This window comes from Malus domestica, chromosome 07 (assembly GCF_042453785.1).
Source record: "Malus domestica chromosome 07, GDT2T_hap1".
Lineage (NCBI taxonomy): Eukaryota > Viridiplantae > Streptophyta > Magnoliopsida > Rosales > Rosaceae > Malus > Malus domestica.
The window spans coordinates 19,102,230-19,117,595 of NC_091667.1; the positions used below are offsets into that span (position 1 = coordinate 19,102,230).

At 37.5% G+C, this 15,366-nt stretch overlaps 1 protein-coding gene across 1 annotated transcript; it reads left to right on the plus strand.

The window, feature by feature from the left end:
• Positions 1-7,992: 7,992 nt before the first annotated feature.
• LOC103420664 (uncharacterized protein At1g01500) lies at positions 7,993-9,417 on the plus strand. The gene is given in 3 exon segments (XM_070824734.1): positions 7,993-8,191; positions 8,194-8,588; positions 8,590-9,417. Coding segments are annotated over 3 exon segments (681 nt in total). The 5' UTR covers positions 7,993-8,058; the 3' UTR covers positions 8,743-9,417.
• Positions 9,418-15,366: the final 5,949 nt, after the last annotated feature.

A 15,366-nucleotide genomic window follows, 5' to 3' on the forward strand; every position in this document is an offset into this window, starting at 1 on the left:
CTTCAATGTTGATCTATTGGTAAAGATGCAGCATCGCGCCATCACGCAACCACTGAATTGGTATTGAAGATGTTTTTCCGCTACATTGAAAGGTACTACTAATAGGAGCATATTTATGCGACTTAGTTAGTTTGTTTCTTGACATTTATGTTGTTAGTTCCTAGTTATTTTATTATTTTAAGCTATTTTCGTGCGTTTATAGGTCCAAAGGGCTAAAGTGGCAAGAAAGTGTATTTTGGGGCATTTGGGAGCAGTTTTGGGCCTGGAATGGATAGCACATGCATGGAGCAAGGTGGATGAACGAATTTGAAGACCAAAAGAGACTAGGAATGTGCTAAGAAGATGAAGGAATTAAGTCATGAAGGAGGGAAGAATTTGGAGCCATGTGTTCCCTTCCATGTCCCCTTGTTGCATCAAACTTTCCTTTTCCCTTTCACTTTGTGTCATAACTTTCCCTTTCTCTTTCACTTTGTGTCATAACTTTCCCTTTCCCTTTCACTTTGTGTCATAACTTTCTCTTTACTCTTTCCCTTTCACTTTGTGTCATAATTTTCCCTTTCCCTTTCACTTTGTGTCATAACCCTTCCTTGTCCCCTATGCCTTTCCTTCTCCTATAAATAAAAGCCTTTGCCACACCATTCAAAGGATCCATCCTTCACCAGATTTCATCCATCCTCCACCACAATCCATTCACCACCATACATACTTTCAGCCATTCGTCCATAAAAACTACCACTCAAATCTTCACCTAACCCTTGTGCCGCAACAAAGAAGAAGAAAGAGAGCCCTTGGACGTGCTTGCTATTCAAGTTAGAGTTGCTGGAACGTTTTAGGTGTAATCTTTCTTTTGTTTTCAATGTTTAAGTTTAATAATCTTTGTTTTGTGAGTATGAAGAACTAAACCCTTCTTAGCTAGGGGGAATTTCGAAACCATGATTATACTTGCAATATAATTTGATTACATCCAGTTGTGATTCCATAAATTGTGAATTCAATTTACTTATCTGTTTGAATTAAACTTGTTTGTGTATATGGGTTGAGAGTGCACATTTAATTTTCATGCATAAATCTGATGCTAGGATATAAGGGAGTTTCACCTAATCGTTATGAACTTATATTCACAAGTAGTAAAGGTTGCTTGTCACAATCGCGTTAAGTATATTCTTGGCATAAGTTTCATGCAATTCATAGTTACAAGTGCCTCGTCAATGCTTATGATTTTCATAGAACTTAATGATCGTATCTTTATTATGTAATTCATGTAGGGAACTTGTGAAGAATGCTTTGGGTTGTTGTATGCAATCATCCAATTCAATGAAATTCGGAAAATTTGAGGGTTAATTAGTGCAATTCACAGTTAATCTGGGGCGTTGAGGATTCATGGGTATTGAAAAGCAACTGGAAATCATTTTGTTTGCAATGTGTCAAGGGTGGAGAAGAACCTCCTAGCTAGCCTATCATCCATAGTTTTACCCCAAATTCGTCCAAATTTTGCTTAGTTTACAATCTGTTTGTTTTGTTTTCAAGTTCACCCCCCTTTTACTTTGTTGAGTCATATTAGTTAGAACTTGATTTAGTTTGTGTTTTTAAGTGTTTTGAACCAAGTCAAAACCTATTTTCGTTTAAATTTACTCTTAGTGGCAAATTTGAGTCTTTTAGCTTGTTTTGAGTCTTTTGAGTTGTCTTAGTTTTTTAGAGTTTAGTTTTGCATTCTTTGAGGCTAGTTTAGTGTTTTAAACTTAGTTTTACATTTTTACTCAATTTCAAGTGTTTTAGCAATCCCTCCTAATCCCCGGCCTAGAACGATCCTTACTTACATTCTGTACTACAATTAACACAAGAGGGTTTAATTTGTGTGCTTATATATTTTCGCATCAACTACGGATTTGGGCTAGTCTCAACGCATCCCGAGCGGATCTGACCCCCTGATCCTAGGAATGATATTTGCCTTGTTTATTATGCTGACGCATATTACTTATCAAACTCGCACAAGGCACATCCCCGAATGGTTATGTCTTTACTGTTAAGGATATCGCAATATCTTGGAGGTCCATGATATGACCTTAGTTGCAAAATATTTGAATCATTCCAAGACTCACTACACTTCACACTGCCACGCGTGAGACATGGTTGAGAGTTCTTGTTGAGCATATTTGAAGTACTTGTTGTTTTCGTCCATCCTTGAGTCCCAACAACGATCCATGAAGACTATGGCACATGCATCCACCCAACGAAGACAAGGTATATCAATGAAATCAACACCAAGACATATTGTATCTACATTTACATCAGCAAAGCAACATGAGATTGAAGTCATGCGAACCAATCCCAAACAACCTTTGATAGGAGCATATTTATGTGACTTAGTTAGCTTGTTTTCTTCATTTTCATAGTTAGATTGTGTTTATTATAGTGATTTAAGCTATTTTCGTTTGTTTGTAGGTCTCATTGGCAAAGTTGGCAAGAAAGTGCATTTTGAAGCATTATAGAGCACTTTTGGGCTAAATTGGATTGCATGCATGTGGAGCACAAGGGATGGACGTTTTTGAAGATCAAGTGAAGCTAGGAACATGCTAAGGAGATGGAGAAATCAATTCAAGACTTGGAAGATGAGTAATCAGCTGCAAAGGCACCTAAAACCCTTCTAGAAGGTTTATCCCTTCTCTTATACATGAGCTACACCCACCTTTCTAGAAGCCCTAGAAAGGTGGCGCCCCAAACTCTTCTAGAATGTCAGAAATCAACCAAAACACGCTCTTTCTAGAAGCCCTACAAAAGTGGCGCCCCAAACCCTTCTAGAAACCCTAAAATCTGCACAAACCCTAGTTCTTTTCCACCTTGGATTAAGGCCCAAGCCTTTGCCGAAAATCCTAAGCCTTTTCCCATCAGAATTTGTCAAAACCCTAGGCTATAAATATGTATTTTCAGCCACAAATTCGTAAACCACCCCCATATAATTCTAAAACCCTCTCAGCCGCAGAAACACACCATTTTACACCATTATACACCTTTGCCGCACCCTTGGGAGGAAGAAGAGAAGCTTGATGTGCCTTCCATTGGAGCAAGGTGAAGGGAAATCTATGAGATTCATGTATGGGATTTCATAATGACTATCATGCATATACAAATCAAATTTAATATACGAAAGCAGCGGAAGCATTTATAACAAATTATCAAAGCTATAGTCATGCAAATCCCCTTCAAGGTTCATAGGTTTATATATAATGCATCAAATAAAATTTTAGAGAAAAGAACAAAGTGAAGGTTTAGTCTTATACCTCTTGATCTAGACTTGAGACCAAGGATGGACCACCTCCAAGCCCTTTGTTCCTTGAACTCCTTGAGCCTAGCTTCCCTCATTGCCTCCTCCACTTTGATAGAATGAGTGCTCCTAGGTTCTCTTCAAGTTTCCAAAGTAGGAAACCTCTAAAGATCCTCACCCACTAGTGCAGTGAGAAGGATGAAGGAATAACCAAAGGGTGAAAGATATGTTAGTAAAATCACCCCAAGGTGGCCGGCCTTTGTGTAGTTCTTAGAGAGATATTATTTTGCCTCTTTGTTGTTTTTAACCACACAAAAACCCTAAGGAAAATATCACTATAAAGTTCCTTATATAGACAAAGAAACCTAGCCAACAACTTGACTAAATATCTCACCCTTTCCACACCTAAAATGGCCGGCCTCTTTGTTGTTTGTTTGGGCTTTGGGCTTTTATTATTTCAAGTCATCCAATGCTTGAATAAAAGCCCAATGGGTTTAGGCCCAATGGGTTTAGGCCCAATGGGCCCAATTAAACCCGAACGTTTCTTTAAGCCAAAAACGATCTTTATCGCTTTTATGATTTCTTTAGACTTTCTAAATCAATCACAACACTTAATTAATCCAATTAATTATTTCCTTCATCCATTAGTTACTCACTACAATAGTGTATTGGTGAACAATCTTTTAGGTTCTAATTAGCAAGGCAGTGAGGTGATTGGCATCAATCCAATTGATTATATTTAATTCAATCACTTAGTGAATTAAAACTTCATTTTAATTCACCTTTCTTCTTTGACGACTACATTTAATCATCTAGAAGAACTCACAAGCTATGAGTGACATCTAACCATATGTCATAGCTACCCAAGCTAATGTAGAAGTTTATTCGGAGAACCTATTCAGTTGGAATTACAATGTAATTCGATCCTTCTCTAAAACAATACTCTCAATCACATTATTAGGGTATGGATATATTATGTCAAACCCCTAATGTGATTATTCCTTCTTATATGATTCAATTGAGTCGTATAGGAACGCTTTCCTATATTACGCTCGATACTTCGGCCAAAGATTCCCGAATCATATCTTAGAGTATTCTTCCTCTCTTATCGAGGATTAGAGATTCCTTGTTGCGCATACACTTGCCTTCATGACTAAGTGGCTTAACCCCAACTATGCCGTTGATATTCTGATAGAGTGACTTTTGACATAATCAAAGATCAAGTACTTAACCACAAGACAACAACGATGCCTCAGGTCAAAGGACTACTTACATTATTCCAACCATTAGAGTTACTTGCTTGACATGTGAGTAGACCTCCATGCAAGTACTCTCGTTCGATTGTGTTCAGTGAACTCATTCCCTTAATGAGCACCTACATACTTGTCTTAGTGTCACAACACGAATGGGATGAGACTTTCCATCCTTCCATTTGAAGCAGACACAGTATGTACCGGTCTAAGCATTGCCAGTATCCTTCCGACAATCCAATGACCAGGAACCTTTTTGGACATTTGGTTATGTGAAGAAGGTCTCTGTAGTCTAACATCATTAGATTACTTCTTCAATCGATCCATTGTCCATGGATACACTATTTAGGACATATATCGTTTATTGAGATAGTCCTAATTAGTATCTTTGCCATTTGATGTATAAGAGTCATCCATACATCGATTCAATTGTCCTGAAAGGTTTCTTCCAAAGATTGACTTTCAGGGCATATTTCCAACACAAGGACCTTGTGCACAAGCCACCTACAACCATTGGAGTTCTAAGAGTTCTTTCTTCCCTCATTTTAGTTTCAATGTTTATTTCAGTTTGCTTTTCAATTGGTATGAACATATGTAACTAAGTTTTTCTTAGTTAGAGGTGAATTCGAAGCCATAGACATATGTTTAATATGAATTAATTCATTTCAGTTATTGTTTCATAAAACATGAATGTGATTTACTTATCTATTTGATTGATAACTTATTCTTGTGTGTTGATTAAGGATGCATAATTAGTTTGCATGCATGAATCTGATGCTAAATTATAAGGGAATTTCACCTAATCATTATGAACTTATAATTAAAAGTAGTGGAGATTGCTAGTCACAATCGTGTTAAGTAGATTATTGGTTGGAGTATCATGCAGTTCATAGTTACGATAGCCTTGTCAATGCTTATGATTTCCATGGAACTTAATGATCTTTGAATGTATCTCTATCATGTTGTTCATATAGGGAACTTGAGAAGAATAATTTGGTTGCGATGCGTTGTTCATTCAATTCAATGAATTTAGGGAAATCTGAGAGTTAATTAGTGCATTCACGATTAATTTGGAGCATTGTCATTCATGGTTTAAAGAAACAATACTATAAATCGATTTATGTTGCATATGTTTATGTGTGAAGAAGTACCCTCTAACTAGCTTTTCACCCTTGAATTCACCTTAATTTCGTTTTAACTTACTTTATTTGCTGCAATTTATTTAGTTTTATCAAATTTGTCCAAAAACCCCCTTAGTTCCTCTTTGGTGTCTTAGTTTAGTTAATTGAGTTCAAATTTGTCTAATTTAGAGTTTTGAGTCTTCATAGTCTTAAATTCGTCCAAATCACTCCCTAGAGTCTGTTTTGAGTCTTTTTAACTTAGTTTTGCTGTTTTGAGTCAATTTGGTCAGTTTTGAGTCATAAGAGTCTAGTTTGTTGTTTTTTAGTCTAGTTAAGTGTTTTAAAGTTTAAATTGAGTAGATTAGCATCCATTCTAATCCCCAGCCTAAAACGATCCCTACTTACATGTACTACAATCATAGGGTTTTAATTTGAGTGTTGGATTATTTCACATCAACCTTGCCGACCTCTACATGATGTTACTGCCGAAGTCAACCTTCTAGAAGCTTGTCTGAGGAATTGGTATGCCTAACTATTCATATGCAATGCTTATAGTTCTCATTTGGAAGTTTTGTCAAACTCAGGGGGAGTATCCAGAAGTATACTCACTTGACCTTAATGTACTCTTTTTCCCTAAGCTTACGAGCATTTTTCCCACTGGGTTTTTGCTACCTAACTAAGTTTTGACAAGGCACCCATCCTGGGCTGGTCATACCCTTGTGAGATTCTCTATTTACGTCCAGAAGATGTTTAGTTTTGACTTAATGCAACTTCTCACTTTTCTCCCTAGTCTATGTGTTTTTCCCCCACCTTAGGTTTTACCATAGCGAGGTTTTGTGAGTTTTACCTTTTATGCATTTTTCTGTTGTTTTGAAACTCATATTCGCTCATTGTGCCAACGAATTTATCAATTGTACTTACTTCATCGCTAAAGACCTAATGCACCATTTGTTTGACTCTTTACACACTCAAGGGAGAGTGTTGTTGTCCATTAGATTAGGAATATAATCGTGTAAATCTTATCATATATGGGATATCTTTATGGGATTCTACTCTATGTCTTAGATTAGATGTTATCCTATTAGAGTTATAATTATATTGGGGTAATGAATTTACCTTTCTTACAACTATAAAAAAAGGCACAATGAGGTGGAATAACACACCTCACAATTACACATCTCGCTCATTCTCTCTACTATGCTGCACCCACTCTCTCTTTATGTCCTATTTATGTTGTTTAGCAGATTATGCCAACAACAAACTCCCTATTTTAAACTACAATTTTATGCTTCAATCCTATGATATATTGTCAATTAGCTTAATCGTGAACTCAAAACTAGATAAGTCCAACATATCCACTCTAATTATAGCTTAACTGATTCAAAATGCAAATTACGATTCAGCACGAACCACCAAAGCGAAACTAAGGAGTACCCAACACCACCGTCACTAAGAGCAAGTCCAGCCTTGGACAGTGCTCGGGGGACAGGGGAGAGGAAAGGGCCCGAGGCCCGGTGGACAACCCTCTAGCCTTGGAGAGCCCGAGTGAGGGTGGGAGCCCGAGCACAAGGGGGGTGGGGAATTGACAGGCCTGCAGCCCGAGGGCCAGACATTTTTTTATTTTTTTTGTGTCAGCCCGAGGGCCTGCAGCCCCATTTCCATGTTTTTTTTTTTATTTTGTATTATTTAAACAAACAAAAAAACTAATATTTTATTACCTATTGCCAAGGGGGAGGGCTCCAAGGGTAGAGATACAAAAGGTAATTACAGTTCATTAATGATAATTACTATTCATTAAAAGCAGTTACTGTTCGATAGGGTGGATTCAATAGTGGATTGCCACGGAAAGGATTCCAATGGTGGAGTTGCTCTAATACAGCCCTAAACCCTATTTGCCACAATCATCTCTCACTACAATTAAAACCTGACATTAACATCCGAAATAAATCAATTATTTTTCCATGACCGTACATTAAAAAAAACAAACAAAAAGGTACAAATCCACCAAAACAAAAAGAGAGAAAACGACAAAGGTTTTTCATTTGTTTTAACGACGTGTCACGCACGGATGACTCCTATATGCACGCTGCACCCATTTTTAGCCAATCACCTCACAAGTACAAAATTCCAAATCCATGACTACGTCATTAATCTTTCCCACGCACCCAAAAAAATAGGAGTGTGATAACCACGCATCTTTTTTTTACTTCTCACACATTATTCTAATTTTCGACCATCGGATCAGATGAATTGAAAAAGATGAACAGACATAAATTAACAAAATAAATGTGAGAAGTAAAAAATAAAAATAAAAACTCTCTCCCTCCCCCCTCGCTCTGTTTGTATATCTTCCCCACATTCCAAAAACCGTGTTTTTTTCCTTCCCATTTTTTCGATTTAGATTTCGATTGTGAGTTAGGGTTTTATGGAGCTGCATGACACAAATTCCATACAAATTGTAAACGGCCCGTCGTTGGCCCACTGCGCCTGGCTCGAAATCCGGTTGTTTTACGTCCGGGTTGAGCCCTGCGTCATCGGGAGTGTTCCCGACTACCTCAACTTGGGATATCGCTTGAAATCAGCGGGACCTGCGTTCCGGCGTCGGACTCGGCCTCGTTCACGCTCCGCCGCGATCGGGTCGATAAGGAGTCATCGGGGGTGACGTACGTCAGCACCGATAGAGTGAGGGTCACCGGTGGGGTGGAGTTCGAGGTGTGCGAGAACAATGACATGGTTCTGTGTGGGTCTCTGGAGCGGATGGAGGGTGTTTGGCTAGACGGAAATGCGGGGGGATTGGAGAACGATTCGAGAACGGGGTGGAGTATGGATTGCTACATGGCCGCCTCGATCAATTCGGGTTCTTCCTCGTTTTTTCTGCCGAAACTCGGGGTCTCCGCCCCGTCAATTGAGGTTTATATCGCCGGGTATTGCTCCGGTGTGCCTGTGATATTGACAAAAAAACATACAGCATAGTCCGAGGCGGAAGGCCCCCAGGCACGCTGCGCTCGATGCCATTCCGGAGGATGAGGAGGTTGGGAAGGAGCACAGCAAGGGCTGTAATGGGATGATTCACCATCGGAAACTTCAGGTATTGAAATGTTGCCATTGATTTGTAGTTGAAAGTTTTGTTCTTTGTTTTTTGATTGAATTGAATATGGTTTCGGTAATCGTTGGTAGCTAGCTTGTGAATTTGTGAGGACTTTGGTGGTGGCGGTTGTAGAGAATTTGGATTTCTGATTAATTTATGTAGGTGGGAATAATTCATGTCAAAGGATGCACAATAGTTTGTGGCCTTCTAGCATATATGGCTATTGTAGATGGGAAATTGTGTTTGCGAGTGTAGGTACATGTATATGAACACAAATCTGTTGAGCATGAGTTTTTGCAGTCGGGTTGGAAGTTTACTTCACTCCAAAGGCCGGTTACTGGACCATTGAAATGTTGTTTCAATGAAACATCGACACGGTGACAATGTGGAGAACCAGCTCAGCCTTCCGAGGCAGGAAAATAAGCTTTGAAGATCTGAGGGAGCTGTAGGTAATAGAAAAGACTTGTTTAGCAGCCGGAACAAGCTTGTACGAGGATTGACTTTGCTTTCTTGAAGATGCATGTATTTGTCTATTTTTTTCTTATCTTGTAGAAAATTTTGCGGTCCTTGGAGTGTTGGTTGGGGCTTCACTTGTACTCACGTGTTTTTATTTTCTCGCTCATTCCTCCATTTAATAAAATTCGATGTGAGAAAGCAGTGCGCAAGCTGTCGATGAATAATTGAATTGTTTCTTCCTGCCCTGTAGCCCGTAGGTAGTAGATACATGTGTTTTGTGATCAGATTTTTTATTTTACATGAGATTATCATACGTCATTCATGAGACTTCTTTTGTACAACTGTTGTACGCAATGCCTTTTCCGCGACGTGTTGGTACAACCATGATTCAGAATCCAAATTATGCAAAATGTGTAGCAGCCAAATCATATTCCCCTCTAATCCAATCTAATAATATAGTAATATACCAAACCGAAACAAACTAAAGCAGAGTTGTACTACAATTACTCGCCCACGCTCCATCGCTTTCTTACCAAGACTCTGAATGGGTTAACTTTGTCAATACCACGCTACTTGGTAGTCCACGTGCTAAGCTGGATTTCCCTTTCTAGTAGATATGCAACTGGCTATTTTATCATAGAACTGTTATTAGCATTCTAGCGAGAAGAGTGCATAAAAATGTAAAATGATAATTTTAGAGTGTTAATAATAATTCTTTTCGTTAGTAAAGGGCAATAACCAAAATAAAATGTTGGAAATAGTAATTTCAAATTATTCCAGCCAGATATGGGTATATTCCAAATGGAAAACTAACCAAAAGCCCCTGAAAAGTTTCCTTTTAATCATAAGGACAAAAAAATTTAGTAATACCCAAACTGGGCATAAGAAAGATGACAAATAAGGGCTTCAAAGTGACAAAACATGCAGAAACTCTTGAAAGCTTTTAGACAATAATTGAATGCAAAATAATAAAGGGCACGAGCTTCAGGATATAAACCATGCAAGAGGATTCACATGGGTACACAACCATGCAGAAGGATTCACATGAGTTCACATGGCCCTTACCAAAGCAAAAAGAAGAAAAGACAAAATCCTGTCAGAATCAGAAACAATGTCTACAGATTCAGAAACAGTGAAGATAAGGCACACCATCCAATTGTAAAGAATTTTGTATGTTAGCATCCTCATTTATTGTATATAAGGAGAATTTCCTTTCATTGTAAAAACACGGAAACAACACAGCAGAGAAACACCATACTCACACCAACCTTCAATCATTAAACACTCAAGCATCCAAAACCTTCCTAGTATCATTTGTAAACATTTCTTTGTAACCACTTCTCTTTGTAAACATTCTATATATCAATAAAAGTTCAAGCGTACATATTCAAGCAATCTCCAAGTCTTAAGTAAGTTTTCTTTTCTTTCTTTAGTGTGTTTGTTTAATTAGACTTCTAGTCCAAAACAGGGAAACACTATTGTAGTTATATTATTAACCTACTAAACTAGTGATCATACTTTGTTCGAGCACTCTGTTATAGTTGAATGTTTGCCATACAAATAACTGGACATTAACCAGGGTACCTCTGAGTTCTTCGTACCTTTGAGTTCAGCCGTTAAGGCCTTATACTTGTACTGTGAGTGGCCGTCATGTTGAAACATGTCGAGTTTCATGTACAAAGTTCTATGTCTAGTTGTTATAATGGTCATCCGACTATTTAACCAAGCCTGCGTTGCGAATTTGGTATCAAAGTCAAGTTTACCATTTTAATAGTAAAATACCTTGAGGACGGAAGCCATTAACACAACTGATATCACACTTGTTTATTTTGTATGAACAACATATATTATTGTCCTTGTAAACCTTGTCAACCACAACCACCAGGTATTTATTGTCCCAGACACCCAACTATAAATAGCATAAAGTGAAGATTAGCACATATATCCAAAAGAATTATCAGTACTTTGAAGAAACAAAAGTTTTATCTTGGCTATCTTGAACATCCTTCATTTATTCGTAGATATAATAACACAGAAGTGCATCATAAAGTTTTAGAAGCAAAAAGAACAACATATCAAGTTTTAGAGACCTTGAGAGAAGAAACAGAATTTCTAAGAAACTAGTTAGCAATAACTTTAGAGAAAGGTAAATTATAGTTTATGATAGATTATCTTAATTTAGAAATTAGTGAACCTCAAAAAAGAAAAATAACCTTAAACCAAAATAGTTTAGTTTGTTATTTTCCATTGAGAAGGCCTAATCATATTTTGCATAGTGAAGAAAATCCACAAGCCAATAGTATTGTAGATCTTATTATTAGTCAGGCAGAAAATATAAAATTAGAAAATAATAAGCATAATCATTTGTTAAACCAGTTGTTAGAGCATTTTCAGAAAAAATCTATAAAAATAATTAGACAAAATTTAGATTATATTACATCTCAGTTAGAAGATAATAATAAAAATATTCAAATGTTTCCTAGCAAAAGAGAGATAAAAGAGCTTATTGACCTCATAGATAGTAAGCCGAAGCAAGTGGAACTTAGATCACTAGAACTAGCAGAGTGAACAAGTTGATAAGTACTTAGATCACTAGAACTTGGTTCAAAAAATTCAATTAGTACAAAAGGAGTTGAGTGAACAAGTTGATAAGTTGCATAATAAAATGGATAAATTATTAGTTTAATGACAAATTCTAGAACTAGCAGAAAATATATCGAAGCTTTAAAAGAAATTAGTAAGTTAGATAAAGAACCAGTAGGTTTAACAGATTTTTCAACACAAGTATCCAGTAGTAATATTCCCATTAGGCAAAATAATTTAATTATTCAATTTCCCCATAACTATAGGATTACATCAAGGCTCATCCTTAAGTCCTTACCTCTTTGCGTTGGTAATGGATGAGTTAACAGGACATATTCAAGATGATATTCCTTGGTGTATGCTTTTCGCAGACGATATAGTGTTGATAAATGAAACTTAGGAACGGGTAAATGCGAAGCTTAACCTTTGGAGAGAAGTGTTGGAATCTAAAGGTCTTCGCCTAAGCCGATCAAAGACAGAATATATGGAGTGCAAATGGAGGCCAAAATGAGTTAGGGGTGAGAATTGGAGATCGGTGATACCAAAGAGCGACTGTTTTCGCTACCTATGATCTATTTTGCAAAAGAACGGAGAATTAGATGAAGATCTCAACCATAAAATACAAGCTGGATGGATGAACTGGAAGAGTGCATCCGGCGTGTTGTGTGACTGCTGTATGCTACTGAAGCTCAAGGAAAAATTTTATAGGACAGCAATAAGGTCGGCGATGCTGTATGGCACGGAATGTTGGGCGGTAAAGCATCAATACATACATAAAATGGGTGTAGCGGAGATGAGGATGCTTGGTGGATGTGTGGGCACATGAGAAAGGATAAGAATAGGAATGAGGATATCTAAGGTAAAGTAGGAGTAGCCAAAATTGAAGGAAAGCTGAGAGAAAATCGGTTACAATGGTTTGGACATGTGCAAAGAAGGCCTACTGACGCTCCGATTAGAAGATGCGACTACGGGACAGAGGTTCAAGGCCGAAGGGGTAGAGGAAGACCTAGAAAAACTTTGGAAGAGACTCTAAGAAAAGACTTAGAGTACTTGGATCTAACGGAGGACATGACACAAGACCGAGCGCAATGGTGTTCTAGGATTCATATAACCGACCCCACTTAGTGAGAAAAGGCTTTGTTGTTGTTGTATTCAATTAGTTTTAAGTTTGGCTGAAAAATTAGATCAAGTTGAAGAACAAATAATATAAATAAACCAAGTTTTACATAACGCATCTTCATCACTTCCACCATCTTTGCTAGATAAATTAGAAAATTTAACTTTAAGTGCAAATAATAATAGAAGATCTAAGCTAAATCCTTTTGATAATAGAAAATGGAACTCTCTAGGAAAAAAGAAAAAGAAGTAGTTAGAGCTGAAGATATTTATCCTAATAAAGAAGAAGCACAAGAATTTATTAGAAGAGGTTTTGAGAGAACACAGAAAAATAAATATAATTTGTATCAATTAGGTTTATTTGAAAACAGAAGTAGAATTGTAAGTAGCATCAGTCAACATGAAGTTATTTGTATCGATAAAGAAGTTACACTTAATTTAATTAGTAAATAAGCAGTTATTGACACACCCCGACCGAGGTCAAGGCATGCTGGCCGTCACGTGAGAGTGACGTAGCCATGTGCATAGTGCGGAAGCGATAAAGATAATAATTATATGAATAATTAAAAACCACATTACTAGATTGCACTTCTAAACAAAAAGGGATAGGAGTTAAGTACAACAGTAACACTCCTAGTCAGAGCATAAAATCTAGGTGCAATCCAGTAGGACAAGTACTAGTTATACAGTACTAGGAATGTCCTACGATTATTTAGACAAGTCAGAACAGCCTACGTCCTCGAGCCACCAATAGCAAACTTACTTAAAACCTGGAGGGGCGCAAAACAGAAAACGTGAGTAGGCAAAAACAAATGTTTTACAAAATCATTTCAGGGTATAAGCATATACAAAAATATATCAGAAATCATATCAAGTCAATTCATGCTTCACATAATCATATGCATATGTATGCTATGCCAAAATATAACAAAGTAAACAGTTCAGGTAAGAATGATTTCATAGAAACGTGATATGTTAGCCGGAACTCCTGTGGTAGTCTGTACGGCTGAATTCATAGCTCAAACTCAATCTAGCCAGAGTCACTACTATGACCTATATGGCAATATACTGCACATAAGTTGGAACCACTAAAAAGGGGTCTGTACGACAAGATTGGGTGTAATATAATTATGCTCAATTTTACTCTCTCAATGCTAGCTGTGCGATAATACGTTAGTCACCTACGAGTCGGAACCACTTATAGTGGTCTGTACGACAAGACTGTGCATCTAATTGGATCCAATGTGAGCATATGGTGCTGGAGGTAACATAATTTACAAGCATGTGCTAGCTCTCTCTGGTTAAATCGCAATCACCCTGGTGCAGGTTATGAGCTCAATGTTTATCAATGCATTTATAATCATTATATTCACAACTAAGGCATTTGGTTCAACTATTGTATGACTGCATCTAACGTATCGTTAGACTGCCTACGTACCTTGAATAGGGATCAAGTCATTCGTAGTTCACATAATCAAACATAACTTACCTGAACTTACCTATGCCTCCACAACACCACATTTATATATATATATATATATATATATATGCAACTATGAAATGCACAACCAAAATATAAAGGCATTTGGCATGGAAATTCAAAACATACTCTCATTTAAATGCATTTCTGGGAAATGTATCAAGTATATAAGTATATACTGAAAACAAAAGCCCACTCATTGATAAGTCGAAAGATCGTAGCCCCCGAGTCGCCTGTGGATACGCTCATTCTCGAGATAAGTCTCACCTATATGCGAATTAACTATAAAAATGTTATTTTAAAGCACATAAACAAAACTAGCTAATAACTTCTCATACATTGCTCAATTTTGGTATTTAAATATACCAACGTGACCTACACAACCTCACGAACATCATGATATTTTTAGATAAATTTTTAGGTGGCTCACGCGCCTCCCATGCACCTGGGAGGGCACGGCCTCACGCGCACCCCACGCGCATCGTCTTCAACCTCCAGACACCGAAACTGTTCACCGGCGCCGGATTATGGGCAGACCTTCAAACTCACTATTCTCCTTCGTTTCTCAACCATTTTTCATGCAATTGGTATCAAAATGAAGCTAGGGACATCTATAATCATGATATACTACTTTTAAGCCTTGAAATCTACTAGATTTTACCTGAGGAAGCTCGATAATCAGGCCAACTTTAAAACCTTCGATCTCGGCCCTCCGACGTTCATACTCTTCCAATGAACTGCCCCGAGCTTCCTTAGGACCTCCTAAAGCTCCCTGTGAGCTTGAATTCTTCTGAAACACAATGTTTTACGTCCACATGAATAGTGCATGAAAAATGAGTTTCATGTTCTCGAGATTTCGAATGAATCCTTACCTGAAATGGGTACCAACCAACTCGAAATGGCACGAGGAATGCAATGGTGCCTTTAGAATCTTCGATCTGCGACTGGAAAGCTCACTTCGAGCTTGGTTCGTACAAGGAAGAAGAGAGAGAGAGTGAGTCCAAGAGAGA